Source organism: Lithobates pipiens, unplaced genomic scaffold (assembly GCF_037356315.1).
Source record: "Lithobates pipiens isolate NorthernLeopardFrog02 unplaced genomic scaffold, aLitPip1_a1.2 Scaffold_13, whole genome shotgun sequence".
Lineage (NCBI taxonomy): Eukaryota > Metazoa > Chordata > Amphibia > Anura > Ranidae > Lithobates > Lithobates pipiens.
Window position 1 is genome coordinate 204,135,032 of NW_027507718.1, and position 13,959 is coordinate 204,148,990.

The following is a 13,959-nucleotide window of genomic DNA, read 5'->3' on the forward strand; positions in this document are numbered from 1 at the left end:
GAGTCGGCAATGTGGCAGAGTAACAGTGTGCTTTGCCAACCTGCCCCCACAGCTATGGACGTGGAGGTCTTATGGCAGATGCAGCAAGTGCTGACTGACCTTGATGATCCTGTTTCTACATGGGATGATCTTGGATGGAGGAATGTGCCTGTCCAGCAGCATGACAGAGAATCAGCGGTGGAAAATCTGGAGATTGCCACCCCCAAAGCTGAAGTGCTGACAACAGGGCAGAGCTCTGCTAACCTCTGCCCAGCACTGATAGCATCTTCTGGGTTCCATAGACAGGAGATGGCGAGCCTCTATCCCCAGACACCAGTTGCAAGGACAGGGTGAGGAAAAACAATCTGTTGAGCGAAGAGCTGGTATTAGGGCCAAACATGACTGTGTTCTGCCCAGCACCAACAGCATTATCTGTGGAGAAAGCGGTCTTTCCTCCCCCGCAAAGATCCATGCACCTGGGAGACAGTACCATAGACATGTCATTCCAGCAGCCAGATGAGGGAACGGAAAGGGAAGCAGCCAGCCCACCTCACCAATGGCAGCTACACAGTTTGGGAGTGGAGAAATCCAGCTTCCTGCCCCAATGGTTAACCGGAGCGGAGGATGTGGAGTCCCCAGCAGAAGTGCTGGTAACAGGGCAGTGTGCTATCAAACTCTGCCCAGCATCGGCAGCAACTGTGGAGATCCAGGGAGATGGGGCAGTCGGCTCATCTCTCCAGCCACAGATTACAGAATGTATGGACTGTTCATCAGAGGATGTTCTAGATTGTGCATCACCTGCTCAAGTACTTGCAGGACAGAATACTGCAGACCCTTGCTCCACACCCGTGGCAGTTTCAGAGGCCCAAGGTGAGAGGGTGATGGTTCCTCTTTCCCAGTGGATTTCAGAGATGCAGGGAGGAGAAGTAGCCATTTTCCCTCCCCAACAAGGGTTCTTGTACCTGGGAGACAATACCAGTGAAAGGGAGTTCCAACAGCAGACGGCACCCCAGAATGATGACACCAACCCAGCTGAAGCGCTGGCAACCGGGCAGAGTGCTACCAACCTCTGCAGAGTTCCAGGGAGCCGGGATGGTCGGCCTCATCCCCAAACAGTCAGCTGGAGTGGATGATGTGGGGTCCTCAGCTGAAGTGCTAACAGGGCAGAATACTACTGGCCCCTACACACAACTGCAGCTTGAGCTGATATCAGTGGATGGTACTTCAGTCTCCACTTGTATACCCCAGGGATAAATGAGTCGTCTGGCTTGTAGTCCACACATTGTTGTTTGTGCTAATTAACCCTGTGTTGATGTTTATGGTAATGTGTGTCCTATAGCCAGATCCATTGGACGTGTGTTCCAGTACTTAGGAAGCGGTATACTGACAGAAGCACTCAAGCGGAGTGTGGTGGATAGGTTCCGTCACAGGCTCAAATGGCTGATTCAGCAAAGCAGATAAGACCAAGGATTAGTGGTGCCTTGATAGGGGGGGTTAATCCTTGTTACCCCCTGAATACGCTACACACCAAGATTGGGAAGCAAGAGGCCATTGAAAGGAAACACTGACAAGGCCTGGATCTGGCCCTTGATGGAAGTCAAGGCCAACTTCATTTCAGATCCCATTTGCAGGAAATCAAGGATCCCGCCTATGACAAACTTCCTGGGTTGCCAACCCTTGGATCCACACCAAGGAACATATGCCTTCCAGACTCTATAGTAAATGATTCTAGAAGCCAGCTTGCTGGCATTAATCAAAGTAGACACTACCTGAATGAGATCACCCAAAATCCTTTATAAAGTGGGATTCAACAGTCAAACCAGTTACATTTTTCATCCATAAGGTAGGATGGAATACCTGACCTTGTGCGAGAAAGTCTGGCTATTATGGTCCAAAGGACTCCTACTGCCTACTGCCATCAACGCATAGATCAGTAAAAAAACGTATCCCATGGGAGGACTAATGTTCCGCCTGCCAGCAGATCCCTTGTTCCCGACACAAAGTTGTCGACTTTGTTGTTGAATCTGGACGAATAGGTCCATGTCCGGAACACCCCATCTCTGACATACCAATAGGAAGATGTCGGGGCGAAGAGACCATTCTCCCAGGAATAATTGATAGTGACTTTAGTCCGTGTGCCAAGATCTATTCCTGGAATGAAAGTTGCCAATAGGCAAGGAATGTTGTGTTTTGCCCAAGCTAGAACATTATTCACCTCTTTTTGGGCTGCACGACTTCTCGTGCCCCCCTGGTGATTGACGTAAGCCACAGCTGTGGCCTTGTCAAACTGAATCCTGACAGGACAGTCTCGTAGTCTGACCGTCCCAGATTCTAGGGCTAGACGTACTGTCCGATTTTTCCAAAATGTTGATAAGCAAGGTCCTCTAACCTGGACCATCTCCCCTGGACAGAATCTTCTTCCCGGGCTGCTCCCCAGCCTAGAAGGCTGGCATCTGTTGTTAACACTTTCCAGGATACAGGTAGAAAAGATTTTCCCTTTTGCTGGATAACAACCACTAATTTAGGCTTTGCCTTACGTGGGGAGCCAAGCATACTTGGGAAAAAACGAAGGCCTGAATCCTTTTATTCCAGACCAACAGGATGGTGTTTTGAAGCAGTCCTGAGTGAAAACTGCACGTAAGGGATGGCCTCGAAGGAGGCCACCATTTCCCACAACAATCCCCTGCCCAGACGCATGGAAGGATTTTTAGTTCTTTTGATAAGTTGAATTAGTTCTACAATGGAACTGATTCTCGTCTGGAGTAAGAATACCTCCTTCTCTACGGTATCCATAACCAGCCCCAAGTAGTGTAATCTCCTTGATGGTTTTAAGGAGGATTTTTCTAGGTTGAGTATTCAAGCCAGAGATTCTGCAATCAGACTCTGGTTTAGACCCGAGACTGAATGATCTATTAAAGGTAGATCGTCTAAATAGGCTAGGACTGTTATGCCTTAAGCCCTTAATCTGGCTAAAGGAGGTGCCAGAATCTTTCAGAACACTCGTGGTGCTGTGGATAAACCGAATGGCAGGGCCACAACTGAAATTATGATTTTATATTTCAAAGCGCAGAAATCTCTGGTGAGCGGGAAAATTTGGCATATGGAAACATGCATCTTTGATATTGATTAACCACTTGCCGACCGCCGCACGACGATGTACGTCGACAGAATGGCACGGGCAGGCATAAGGGCTTACATGTACGTCCTTGCCTGCCCGCGGGTCGGGGGCCCGATCGGGCCCCCGCCCGGTGCCTGCGGCGGTCGGTATTCGTTCGGGAGCGATCCCGGACAAGGGGACGGCCATTCATTCATGGCCACTCCCTCGCGATCGCTCCCGACGAATGAAAATGTCCCGTGACATCACTTCCTCTCCTGTAATGTAAACACAGGAGAGGAAGTGATGTATTCTCTCCTCCGTGTCGGTATTTTTCGTTCCGGCACCGAGGAGAGAGCATCGGTGAGTTGCACAAGCACTACACTACACAGTAGAACATGCCAGGCACACTCACACCCCCCCTTTACCCCCCGATCACCCCCCAATTACCCCTGCCCCCCCAGTCACAGTGACACCAATTGCTTTTTTTTTTTTTTTTTTTGCATTGGTGTCATTTGTGACTGTAATAACTGTTAGGGCAGTTAGGGTTAGCCCCCTTTAGTTCTAAGGTACCCCCCTAACCCCCCCAATAAAGGTTTAACCCCGTGATCACCCCCCGTCACCAGTGTCACTAAGGCTGGGTTCACATTGCAGCGGTTTATGAGAACGGATGTGATTCGCACCGCACTGCAGTGCAAATCACATCCGATCTCTGTGCGATTCGAGTTCAGCCATACAGATAGTATGGCTGAATTCGTGTCGCACCCGCCGCAAACTCGCACGGGACCCTTTTTTTGGTCCGCAGCAGAATCGGATCGCATGGGTGTTCACACCATGCGATCCGAGTTTGCAGATCGCACTGCGATATGCGAACTGATCTGGGGGTGTCATTAACATTTCACTGACACTCCCAGCAGTTCGCATAGGGCAGTGTGAACTGCCGCCGGGAGGTATGCGATGCGCGAACCCGCCGCGCATTCGTGGCGTTCCCACATCGCTCCAGTGTGAACACAGCCTAATAAGCGATCGTTTTTGTGATCACTGTATTAGTGTCACAGGTGACGCTAGTTAGGCAGGTAGGTATTTAGGTTCGCCGCAGCTTTTTATAGCGCCAGGGACCCCCATATACTACCGCATAAAGCCCCCTGATTGCCCCCTAGTTAACCCTTTCACCAGTGATCACCATATAACTGTTACAGGTGACGCTGGTTGGTTAGTTATTTTTTTTATAGTTTCAGGGCAACCGCCATTTATTACCTAGTCTCACTAGTGTACCCCTAAATTTAGGGGTGTCTACTTTCCAAAATGGGGTCATTTGGGGGAGGTTTGTGCCATCTTGGCATTTTATGGCCTTCAAAACTGTAACGCCCTTAGAAAGCCTGAAGGCGGTGCTTGGTTTTCGGGGCCCCGTACGCGGCTAGGCTCCCAAAAAGTCCCACATATGTGGTATCCCCGTACTCAGGAGAAGCAGCAGAATTTATTTTGGGGTGTCATTTCACATATGCCCATAGCATGTGTGAGCAATATATCATTTAGTGACAACTTTGTGTAAAAAAAAAAAAAAAAAAAAAAAATTTTTTGTCATTATTCAATCGCTTGAGGCAAAAAAATAAAATATTCAATGGGCTCAACATGCCACTTATCAATTTCCTTAGGGTGTCTACTTTCCAAAATGGGGTCATTTGGGGGGGTTTTGTACTGCCCTGCCATTTTAGCACCTCAAGAAATGAGATAGGCAGTCGTAAACTAAAAGCTGCGTAAATTCCAGAAAACGTACCTTAGTTTGTAGATGTGACAACTTTTGCGCAAACCAATAAATATACAATTATTGACTTTTTTTTTACCAAAGACATGTGGCTGAATACATTTTGGCCTAAATGTATGACTAAAATTGAGTTTATTGGATTTTTCTAATAACAAAAAGTAGAAAATATCATTTTTTTTCAAAATTTGCGGTCTTTTTACGTTTATATCGCAAAAAATAAAAATCGCAGAGGCAATCAAATACCATCAAAAGAAAGCTCTATTTGTGGGAAGAAAAGGACGCAAATTTTGTTTGGGTACAACATTGCATGACCGCGCAATTACCAGTTAAAGCAGCGCAGTGCCAAATTGTAAAAAGACCTCTGGTCATTTACCAGCAAAATGGTCCGGTCTGAAAGTGGTTAAAGCCAAAAACTCCCCTCCTTGCAGGATGGACACAACTGATCGGATTGTGCGAAAGGATCAGACGTTTAAGTGCCGATTCAGATCTTTGAGATCTAGAATGGGTCTTACCTCTCTGTTTGGTTCTGGAACCTTGAAAGGTTTGAATCAAGCCCTGTTCCACTAAGGGAACCTCTGATATCACTGACTGGGATAATAGATGATAGAAAAAACCGAGGAGACGGAAACTCTCTGAACTCTAGTCGTAACCTGCAGAGCCCCCCATCTGTTTTGGCATTTTTCCTGCCAGATCTTGAGAATTGCAGGAGACTTCCCCCCCAACACGAGTGAGCGGGGGCACCCTCTTCATGAGGAGGCTTTAGCATTCTGCTTTGTGGGCTTTCTGCCCCAACATCTCTTCTGACCCTGGTTCTGCCTTTGGGGACTTCCCCTTGAACCTGATGGTTCAGGCCGTTGAGACTGCCTAGAGGCTGATGCCCCTGGCACAGGAGAGGCAGCACGATTAAAGGAAAAATATTTGAGCTACTTTTTTACTGGTAAAAGATAGCTTTTCCCATTAGAGATCCTTTAGATGTACTTATCCAGATCGTCTCTAAATAGCCGTTCACCACTAAAGGGAAAACTGCATAAGAGCTTTTTACACAGTGCTTCGGCTGACCAATTTTTCAGCCACAGAACTCTGCGAGAATGCACTAGACCAAGCATAAGCCATGAGGCTTAAATGAGAGTCTTTGATAGCATCTACTGTGAAACAGTGCGCCTGATACACCAGCCCATTTCTGGGCCTGCTGATCAGGCAGAATTTTAAGTATCTCCACAAACTGTTCCTTAATAGACTGAGATACACCAATTGCAGCAAGAACTGGCTGCACTACTGAACTTGCTAAAGACATATTGTTTTTAGAAAGAAGTTCCAAAATTTTATCTGTTGCATTTAACAACAGTGCATTATCCACAGGACATGTGAGATTCTTGCTCACTGAGGCGACTGCAGCATCAATTGCTGTAACCCCCCATTTTCTTTCATAGAAATCCTCTTCCATAGGATAAAGTGTGGAGAATATCTCTGGAGGATAATATTGTTTAAGCGTTTAAGCTTTTTTAGCCATGCATGAATAGGAAAAAACATCCCCAGATGGGGGAGGTTCTAATGAACCCAATTAGAGGTGGGTTCCTCAAGAGCCTGCGCTGCAGGCAGCAAAAAGTTTGCATAAGGGAGTAAACAAGCAACCTGTCTTGTGATGCTACTCCTTCCATATTAGGATCCTATGAAGAGGATAAAAAGGTATCTTCCAAATATTTGGGAAGATCTACCTGATCCCCAGCCTCCTGTACCTCCATAAGAGGGTCCTGAGCACTATATGGGAAGGGTCCCGAGCACTAGATGGGAATCTGCTATGTTTAGCCCCACTATGGAGAGACATAGCATCAATCTTCTTTCTCCTTTAGAACCCTTAGAGTTCCTGGTCCCATTAACACTCATAGCCTGAAGCATAAAGCAGAGGCACTACCAGCAAAAGAATGTACCCTGCTAGGCTATAGTCCAGCGCTGTAAGCTGCTATTAAACCTAGCCTGGTAAAGTATAATGTGTCAAAGGGGAATGACTGTCACTAACCTGAACAAGCCATCCTCCTGCTCTGTCCCTCCACAGCCAGCAGCAGCTACACATACACAACGCTTTAACACTTCCTCCACGTGTGGCCGGTGTCTGACACCATTTTGGCCTTACTACCAAAAAGTACTGGATCCCAGGGTCCAGCTCTCTAAAGAGAAGCGTTCGCAAGCAAAACCTTGTTTCTTCAGAAACTAGGCCCGGGTACCATCCATTTAGCCCATGAAAGGACATTAGAACGGATACGGTCAGCATGGCTAGCCCCAGCAGGAAAGCTTCCAGTGGAGCTCAGCAAAGCACATCTTTACTTGTGACCAACACCTTAGACACTGGCGAAAAAACTGACTCCCAGTAGTGGGCGAGGTTATATAGGGAGTGGCCCTATAACCCACATAGTAAGTACTATGGCTCTGTCCCCTGATGTAATATATATATATATATATATATATATATATATATATATATATATATATATATATATATATACACATATACACACACACTTTAATAGAGAAACAGGGAGGCACATCATCTTAAGACACTAGCACAAAACTGAGGCTTAGCTGAGCTGGAAGGACTTATGCCTTGACAAGGATTCCTGTTTTTTTGGCAAGTGTACATTCATCTGAAGGTGGCAGCATAACCCAAGTACTCATGTGTATAAAGTCCTCTGTGATGCTTCCTGTGACATACAATTTAAAAAAGTACCCTTTTCCCCTTTGTAAAATATAAATTCTCATTTGCAAAAAAAAAACAACACAAAAGTACAATAAATTGTTAAGATGGCCCAAAAAATTAAAAATCTTCACACATACCTTGTTATTGGAGGCTTAATATTTGCAAATCTGGCAAGATGAGATGGAAAACGATCATCACTGCACAATGAATCTTTCGGTTTATTTATTTTTTCATCTTTCAAGGCGTTTCCTCTGAACAATAAAATCACATAATAGCATTACTTATTTTGGACAATATCTAAAGAAAACAGTCACGTAAGGAAACCTACAACATGCACACTTTAACCACTTGCCTACTGGGCACTTCCTGCCCATGCCAAATTTCAGCTTTCAGCGTCGTCGCACTTTGAATGACAATTGCGCGGTAATGCAACACTAACCAAACAAAATTTTTCACACAAAATAGAGCTTTCTTTTGATAGTATTTAATCACCACTAGCTTTATTTTTTGGTAAACAAAAAAAGACAGAACATTTGCAAAAAAAAAAAAAAAACATTTTGCAAACAGGTAATTTTTCTCTTTCATTGATCTGCGCTGAGGCGGCACTGATGGGTGGCACGGATAATCAGGACACAGATAATCAGTGCCCCGATTATCAGTGTAGATGTCCCTTTTAGAGAAGCTGGATATCAGCTCTCTTCTGTCCTCATGTTCACACAGTTGATCACGTGGTAAAGAGCCACTGATTGAGGTAAAGAGCCAATCTGTGATCAGCAGTGTTCAGAGGACACTATGATCACACAGCACGCCGCTCGCGCTCAAAAGCAGGCCTGACCATGGAAAGAAGTTATAGGACGGCGTCTCAGAACTAGACGACCATGCTGTAGCCGTCATTTGGCTATAGCGGGGTCGGCAAGTGGTTAAAGTATTTCTGATGCCAAAATGTTTTATTTTGTTCCATTTTGACAAGTGTAGGGAAAACTCTTGGCAATATTTTTTTGTTATCTGTGTCCAGTTGGGAGATTTTCACCTACTTTCAGTCCTAAAGTAACAGGAAGTGAGAGAATAGTTCTCCAAAGGGAGAAAAATGCCTTCTAACAATTGCCACTAGAATAATTCAAATAATCTGCAGTTCTTGTTACTATAAAGAACGAGCCCTTAAAAGCAGTTCTGACAGTACAGGATTAGAGGTCAAGATTAAAAGTAAATACATACACACTCACATACATACAAAAACACACATACATACACATACAGCCTTTTTAAAAACTGCAGTACTGTACCAGCACCGCACTGCCGGGGGAAGCAGAGAGGTCAGGACTCAAGAAGACTCCTCCGCCCTCCACTGGTCTACTTGTCTCGGTACGGACTGAGCTCACACTGTGTTAAAGTACAGGTCCGACAGGGGAGCGAGAGCTCGGTCTGATCTAAATACCTTTCTCAACCAGGATGCCGTGGCACCCCTGACAACCTCAGGTGGCACCCCAGTTGGGAAAGAGATGTGAGGGGGTCGAACAGAATGTCTAACACTATAAAGCAATGGTTTTAGGCATGCCTAAAATATTAAGCTTTTAAATATCAAAATGTAAAAACATGCACTCAATAAAACACAGGCGGAATATTCATAGACAATGGAATATAACCCTGTACCGTCAGATTGTACACTGGAAAAACTTTTGAGAATATGCTCCCTGGGTGCCCCTCCATAACTCTACCCACTGTGTGTGTCCCCATTTTTGTAGCAAGCAATGCATAGCAACATAGAAATAGAAGGGAGGGTGGCTTGTGTCCTGTACTGTTCACGAAGGTATGGCATTTAAAAGTAAATGCAAAATTCCTTTTATTGTAATCCTACAAGTATAGGAGAGGGGCTGATTATACATAGCCCTTGGGACAACCGCAAGCAATGAATGAGGAGGGTGAGCAACTACTAGGCAAATAGAAGAACTGTGCCAATAGACCCAAAGACAACAGGAGTTAACAGCTCCAACTTCAGACTGCTGCTGCAAGAACATTGAGGTCAAAGGCTGCATCTGCAGAAGATTAGAAGTCAACCTGGTAGAACTTTAAAAGGTAGAACAAAACACAAGGTGTTGACCTTACAAAGCTGGGCTACAGAGGCTTGATGTTTAAAAGCCCAGGAAACTCCCACCTACTAGAAGATGTGAGTGATAGAGGAGCTTTTCCTTCTAGAGTTTAACCTCTTGAGAGGAGTTGTCTTATCCATCTAGTGATGGTCGATTGTGAAGCAAAATGTTCTACATGAGGTTCTGAGGGTAGAACAAACAGTGAGTCCATCTTTCTGGTAAAAGCCATAGCTTTGACAATAATTCTGATGGCTCCGACCATATCCAGGCATATCAAGGCAGTGAAGAACAGTTTCTTTTGGGTTCCTTCAGACAAGGGCACAAAGATGACCCTACAATGTCTTTGCTGAGGTAGACGACTGATACCACCTCAGGGAGGGAAGGTGGCCTTAGGCATAAGACTACCTTGTTTTGCAAAGAATGAGGAATGGTTCCTTACAAGAGAGGGCCTCTAGCTCAGAGACACATCTATCAGACGTGCTACTTTGAAGGCAAGATTGTCTAATAGGATAACCCGGATGGGTCCAAGTGTGGTTTCTGCAGGGCAGAGAGAAAAAAATTAAAAGGGACCTGACAAGTGAGAGTGGTACCAGAGGTTTTTGTAAAAGAATGGGCAAGGCTGAAACCTGTCTTTTCAGAGTGTTCAGAACCAAGATTTGGTCAAGCCCTGATTGCAGAAGAGCCAGAATGTAAGGTAAGCAGTATCCTCTGTGATTAACCACTTGCCGACCGCCGCACGACGATGTACGTCGACAGAATGGCACGGGCAGGCATAAGGGCTTACATGTACGTCCTTGCCTGCCCGCGGGTCGGGGGCCCGATCGGGCCCCCGCCCGGTGCCTGCGGCGGTCGGTATTCGTTCGGGAGCGATCCCGGACGAGGGGACGGCCATTCATTCATGGCCACCCCCTCGCGATCGCTCCCGACGAATGAAAATGCTCCGTGACATCACTTCCTCTCCTGTAATGTAAACACAGGAGAGGAAGTGATGTATTCTCTCCTCCGTGTCGGTATTTTTCGTTCCGACACCGAGGAGAGAGGATCGGTGAGTTGCACCAACACGACACTACACAGTAGAACATGCCAGGCACACTCACACCCCCCCGATCATCCCCCCAATTACCCCTGCCCCCCAGTCACAGTGACACCAGTGTCATTTTTTTTTTTTTGCATTGGTGTCATTTGTGACTGTAATAACTGTTAGGGCAGTTAGGGTTAGCCCCCTTTAGTTCTAATGTACCCCCCTAACGCCCCCAATAAAGGTTTAACCCCGTGATCACCCCCCGTCGCCAGTGTCACTAAGGCTGGGTTCACATTGCAGCGGTTTATGAGAACGAATGTGATTCGCAACGCACTGCAGTGCAAATCACATCCGATCTCTGTGCGATTCGAGTTCAGCCATACAGATAGTATGGCTGAATTCGTGTCGCACCCGCCGCAAACTCGCACGGGACCCTTTTTTTGGTCCGCAGCAGAATCGGATCGCATGGGTGTTCACACCATGCGATCCGAGTTTGCAGATCGCACTGCGATATGCGAACTGATCTGGGGGTGTCATTAACATTTCACTGACACTCCCAGCAGTTCGCATAGGGCAGTGTGAACTGCCGCCGGGAGGCATGTGATGCGGGAACCCGCCGCGGATTTGTGGCGTTCCCGCATCGCTCCAGTGTGAACCCAGCCTAATAAGCGATCGTTTTTCTGATCGCTGTATTAGTGTCACAGGTGACGCTAGTTAGGCAGGTAAGTATTTAGGTTCGCCGCAGCTTTTTATAGCGCCAGGGACCCCCATATACTACCGCATAAAGCCCCCTGATTGCCCCCTAGTTAACCCTTTCACCAGTGATCACCATATAACTGTTACAGGTGACGCTGGTTGGTTATTTTTTTATAGTTTCAGGGCACCCGCCATTTATTACCTAGTCTCACTAGTGTACCCCTAAATTTAGGGGTGTCTACTTTCCAAAATGGGGTCATTTGGGGGGGGGGTTTGTGCCATCTTGGCATTTTATGGCCTTCAAAACTGTAACGCCCTTAGAAAGCCTGAAGACGGTGCTTGGTTTTCGGGGCCCCGTACGCGGCTAGGCTCCCAAAAAGTCCCACATATGTGGTATCCCTGTACTCAGGAGAAGCAGCAGAATTTATTTTGGGGTGTCATTTCACATATGCCCATGGCATGCGTGAGCAATATATCATTTAGTGACAACTTTGTGAAAAAAAAAAAAAAGTTTGTAATTTTCCCGCAACTTGTGGCAAAATATAAAATATTCCATGGACTCAACATGCCTCTCAGCAAATAGCTTGGGGTGTCTACTTTCTAAAATGGGGTCATTTGTGGGGGTTTTGTGCCATCTTGGCATTTTATGGCCTTCAAAACTGTAATAGGTAGTGAGGAGTGAAGTCAAATATTTACGCCCTTAGAAAACCTGAAGGCGGTTCTTGGTTTTCGGGGCCCCGTACGCGGCTAGGCTCCCAAAAAGTCCCACATATGTGGTATCCCCGTACTCAGGAGAAGCAGCAGAATTTATTTTGGGGTGTCATTTCACATATGCCCATAGCATGTGTGAGCAATATATCATTTAGTGACAACTTTGTGTAAAAAAAAAAAAAAAATTTTTTTTTTGTCATTATTCAATCGCTTGAGGCAAAAAAATAAAATATTCAATGGGCTCAACATGCCACTTATCAATTTCCTTAGGGTGTCTACTTTCCAAAATGGGGTCATTTGGGGGGGTTTTGTACTGCCCTGCCATTTTAGCACCTCAAGAAATGAGATAGGCAGTCGTAAACTAAAAGCTGCGTAAATTCCAGAAAACGTACCTTAGTTTGTAGATGTGACAACTTTTGCGCAAACCAATAAATATACAATTATTGACTTTTTTTTTACCAAAGACATGTGGCTGAATACATTTTGGCCTAAATGTATGACTAAAATTGAGTTTATTGGATTTTTCTAATAACAAAAAGTAGAAAATATCATTTTTTTTCAAAATTTGCGGTCTTTTTACGTTTATATCGCAAAAAATAAAAATCTCAGAGGCAATCAAATACCATCAAAAGAAAGCTCTATTTGTGGGAAGAAAAGGACGCAAATTTTGTTTGGGTACAACATTGCATTACCGCGCAATTAGCAGTTAAAGCAGCGCAGTGCCAAATTGTAAAGACCTCTGGTCATTTACCAGCAAAATGGTCCGGTCTGAAAGTGGTTAAAGTGTCTGATTACACCGTACAAAGGAAGATTTCTAGGTGCAATAATAGATCTTTGTGAAGTGTTTCTTTGTTTAAAGTTAAAATCCTTTAAGACATGCCATTAAAGCTAGAAAATGAGACACTGGATGGAGCAGTTCTGGATCTGATGCCAGTCTCCTTGGAGGCAAGATCAATTGCCCAGTTTCACTCCAGACCTCTACAACACAACATACTGTCATTGTAGGACAAGACATTCAATTCCCTAGTAAAAATCAATCTCCTTGGCACTGAGTTGATTGAATCAAGATGCTCTCATTCATTTCTTTAAGAAGATTCTATCAATGCCAGCCTCTAGGAGTGCCATCCAATCTGAATTCAGTAGAAAAATCCCATGGCAGTGGTGTACATGAACAAGGAAGTCCTGCTGTGACATAAAGGGTACATCCTGACCAATGCCTTTCCTCCCTTGAATCTTAGTCATTGTCTGCTTTACAGGACTGAGATGCAAGGATGAGCTCTGGCGTGTTTCCACAGCCCACGTGCAGAGCCCGCCAGAGAGTGGACACTGCGCTGCACTAATCACAGGCAGTGAGACATTTCCCGATCTCTGCAGCCGCACATTGGAAAATGTCTCACTGCCTGTGATTAGCGCACCAACTTCCTGGCGGGCTCTGCACATGAGCTGTGCGAACACGTCGGAGCTCATCCTTACTGGAATGGAAGAAATCCTCATTGCTCCAGATTGACCCAGGTGAATGTGGTACTCTGACCTGGTACAACTCCTGGCGGACATTTCATTTGCTCTACCCAGGATGCCGGATCTTCTCACTGAAGAACAAAATTTACCATCCTGCTTCATAGTCGTCGTATTTGAAAGCAGGGCTATTGAAGCCCAGGTCCTGATCGACACATGTATCTCAGAATAGGGAGCCATCATTGGACATGGAAGGCATATTTTCATTGGGTGAGTCTCTCAGATTCCACCCTAGAAGTTTTTCTATGGGACGAATCCTGTTATTTTACAGCTGGATTTGAACAGGATTTTAGCACTCACCACTATCAAAAAGGACAGCTATCTGCTGTATCTTGTTTTAGAGACCATCTGCCTCTCATCTCTTGAGACCTTTGTACAGAGAGTACAGAGAGTCTACCT

At 45.5% G+C, this 13,959-nt stretch overlaps 1 protein-coding gene across 4 annotated transcripts in view; it reads right to left on the minus strand.

Moving 5' to 3' along the window:
• The window catches only part of CENPC (centromere protein C), a 522,895-nt gene that overhangs the window by 333,986 nt on the left and 174,950 nt on the right, over window positions 1-13,959 (minus strand). For all 4 annotated transcript variants that reach the window (XM_077476133.1, XM_077476132.1, XM_077476131.1 and 1 more), the window contains one exon: window positions 7,668-7,781. In XM_077476133.1, the coding sequence (XP_077332259.1) occupies window positions 7,668-7,781 (114 nt within the window). The remainder of the gene's footprint in view (window positions 1-7,667; window positions 7,782-13,959) is intronic.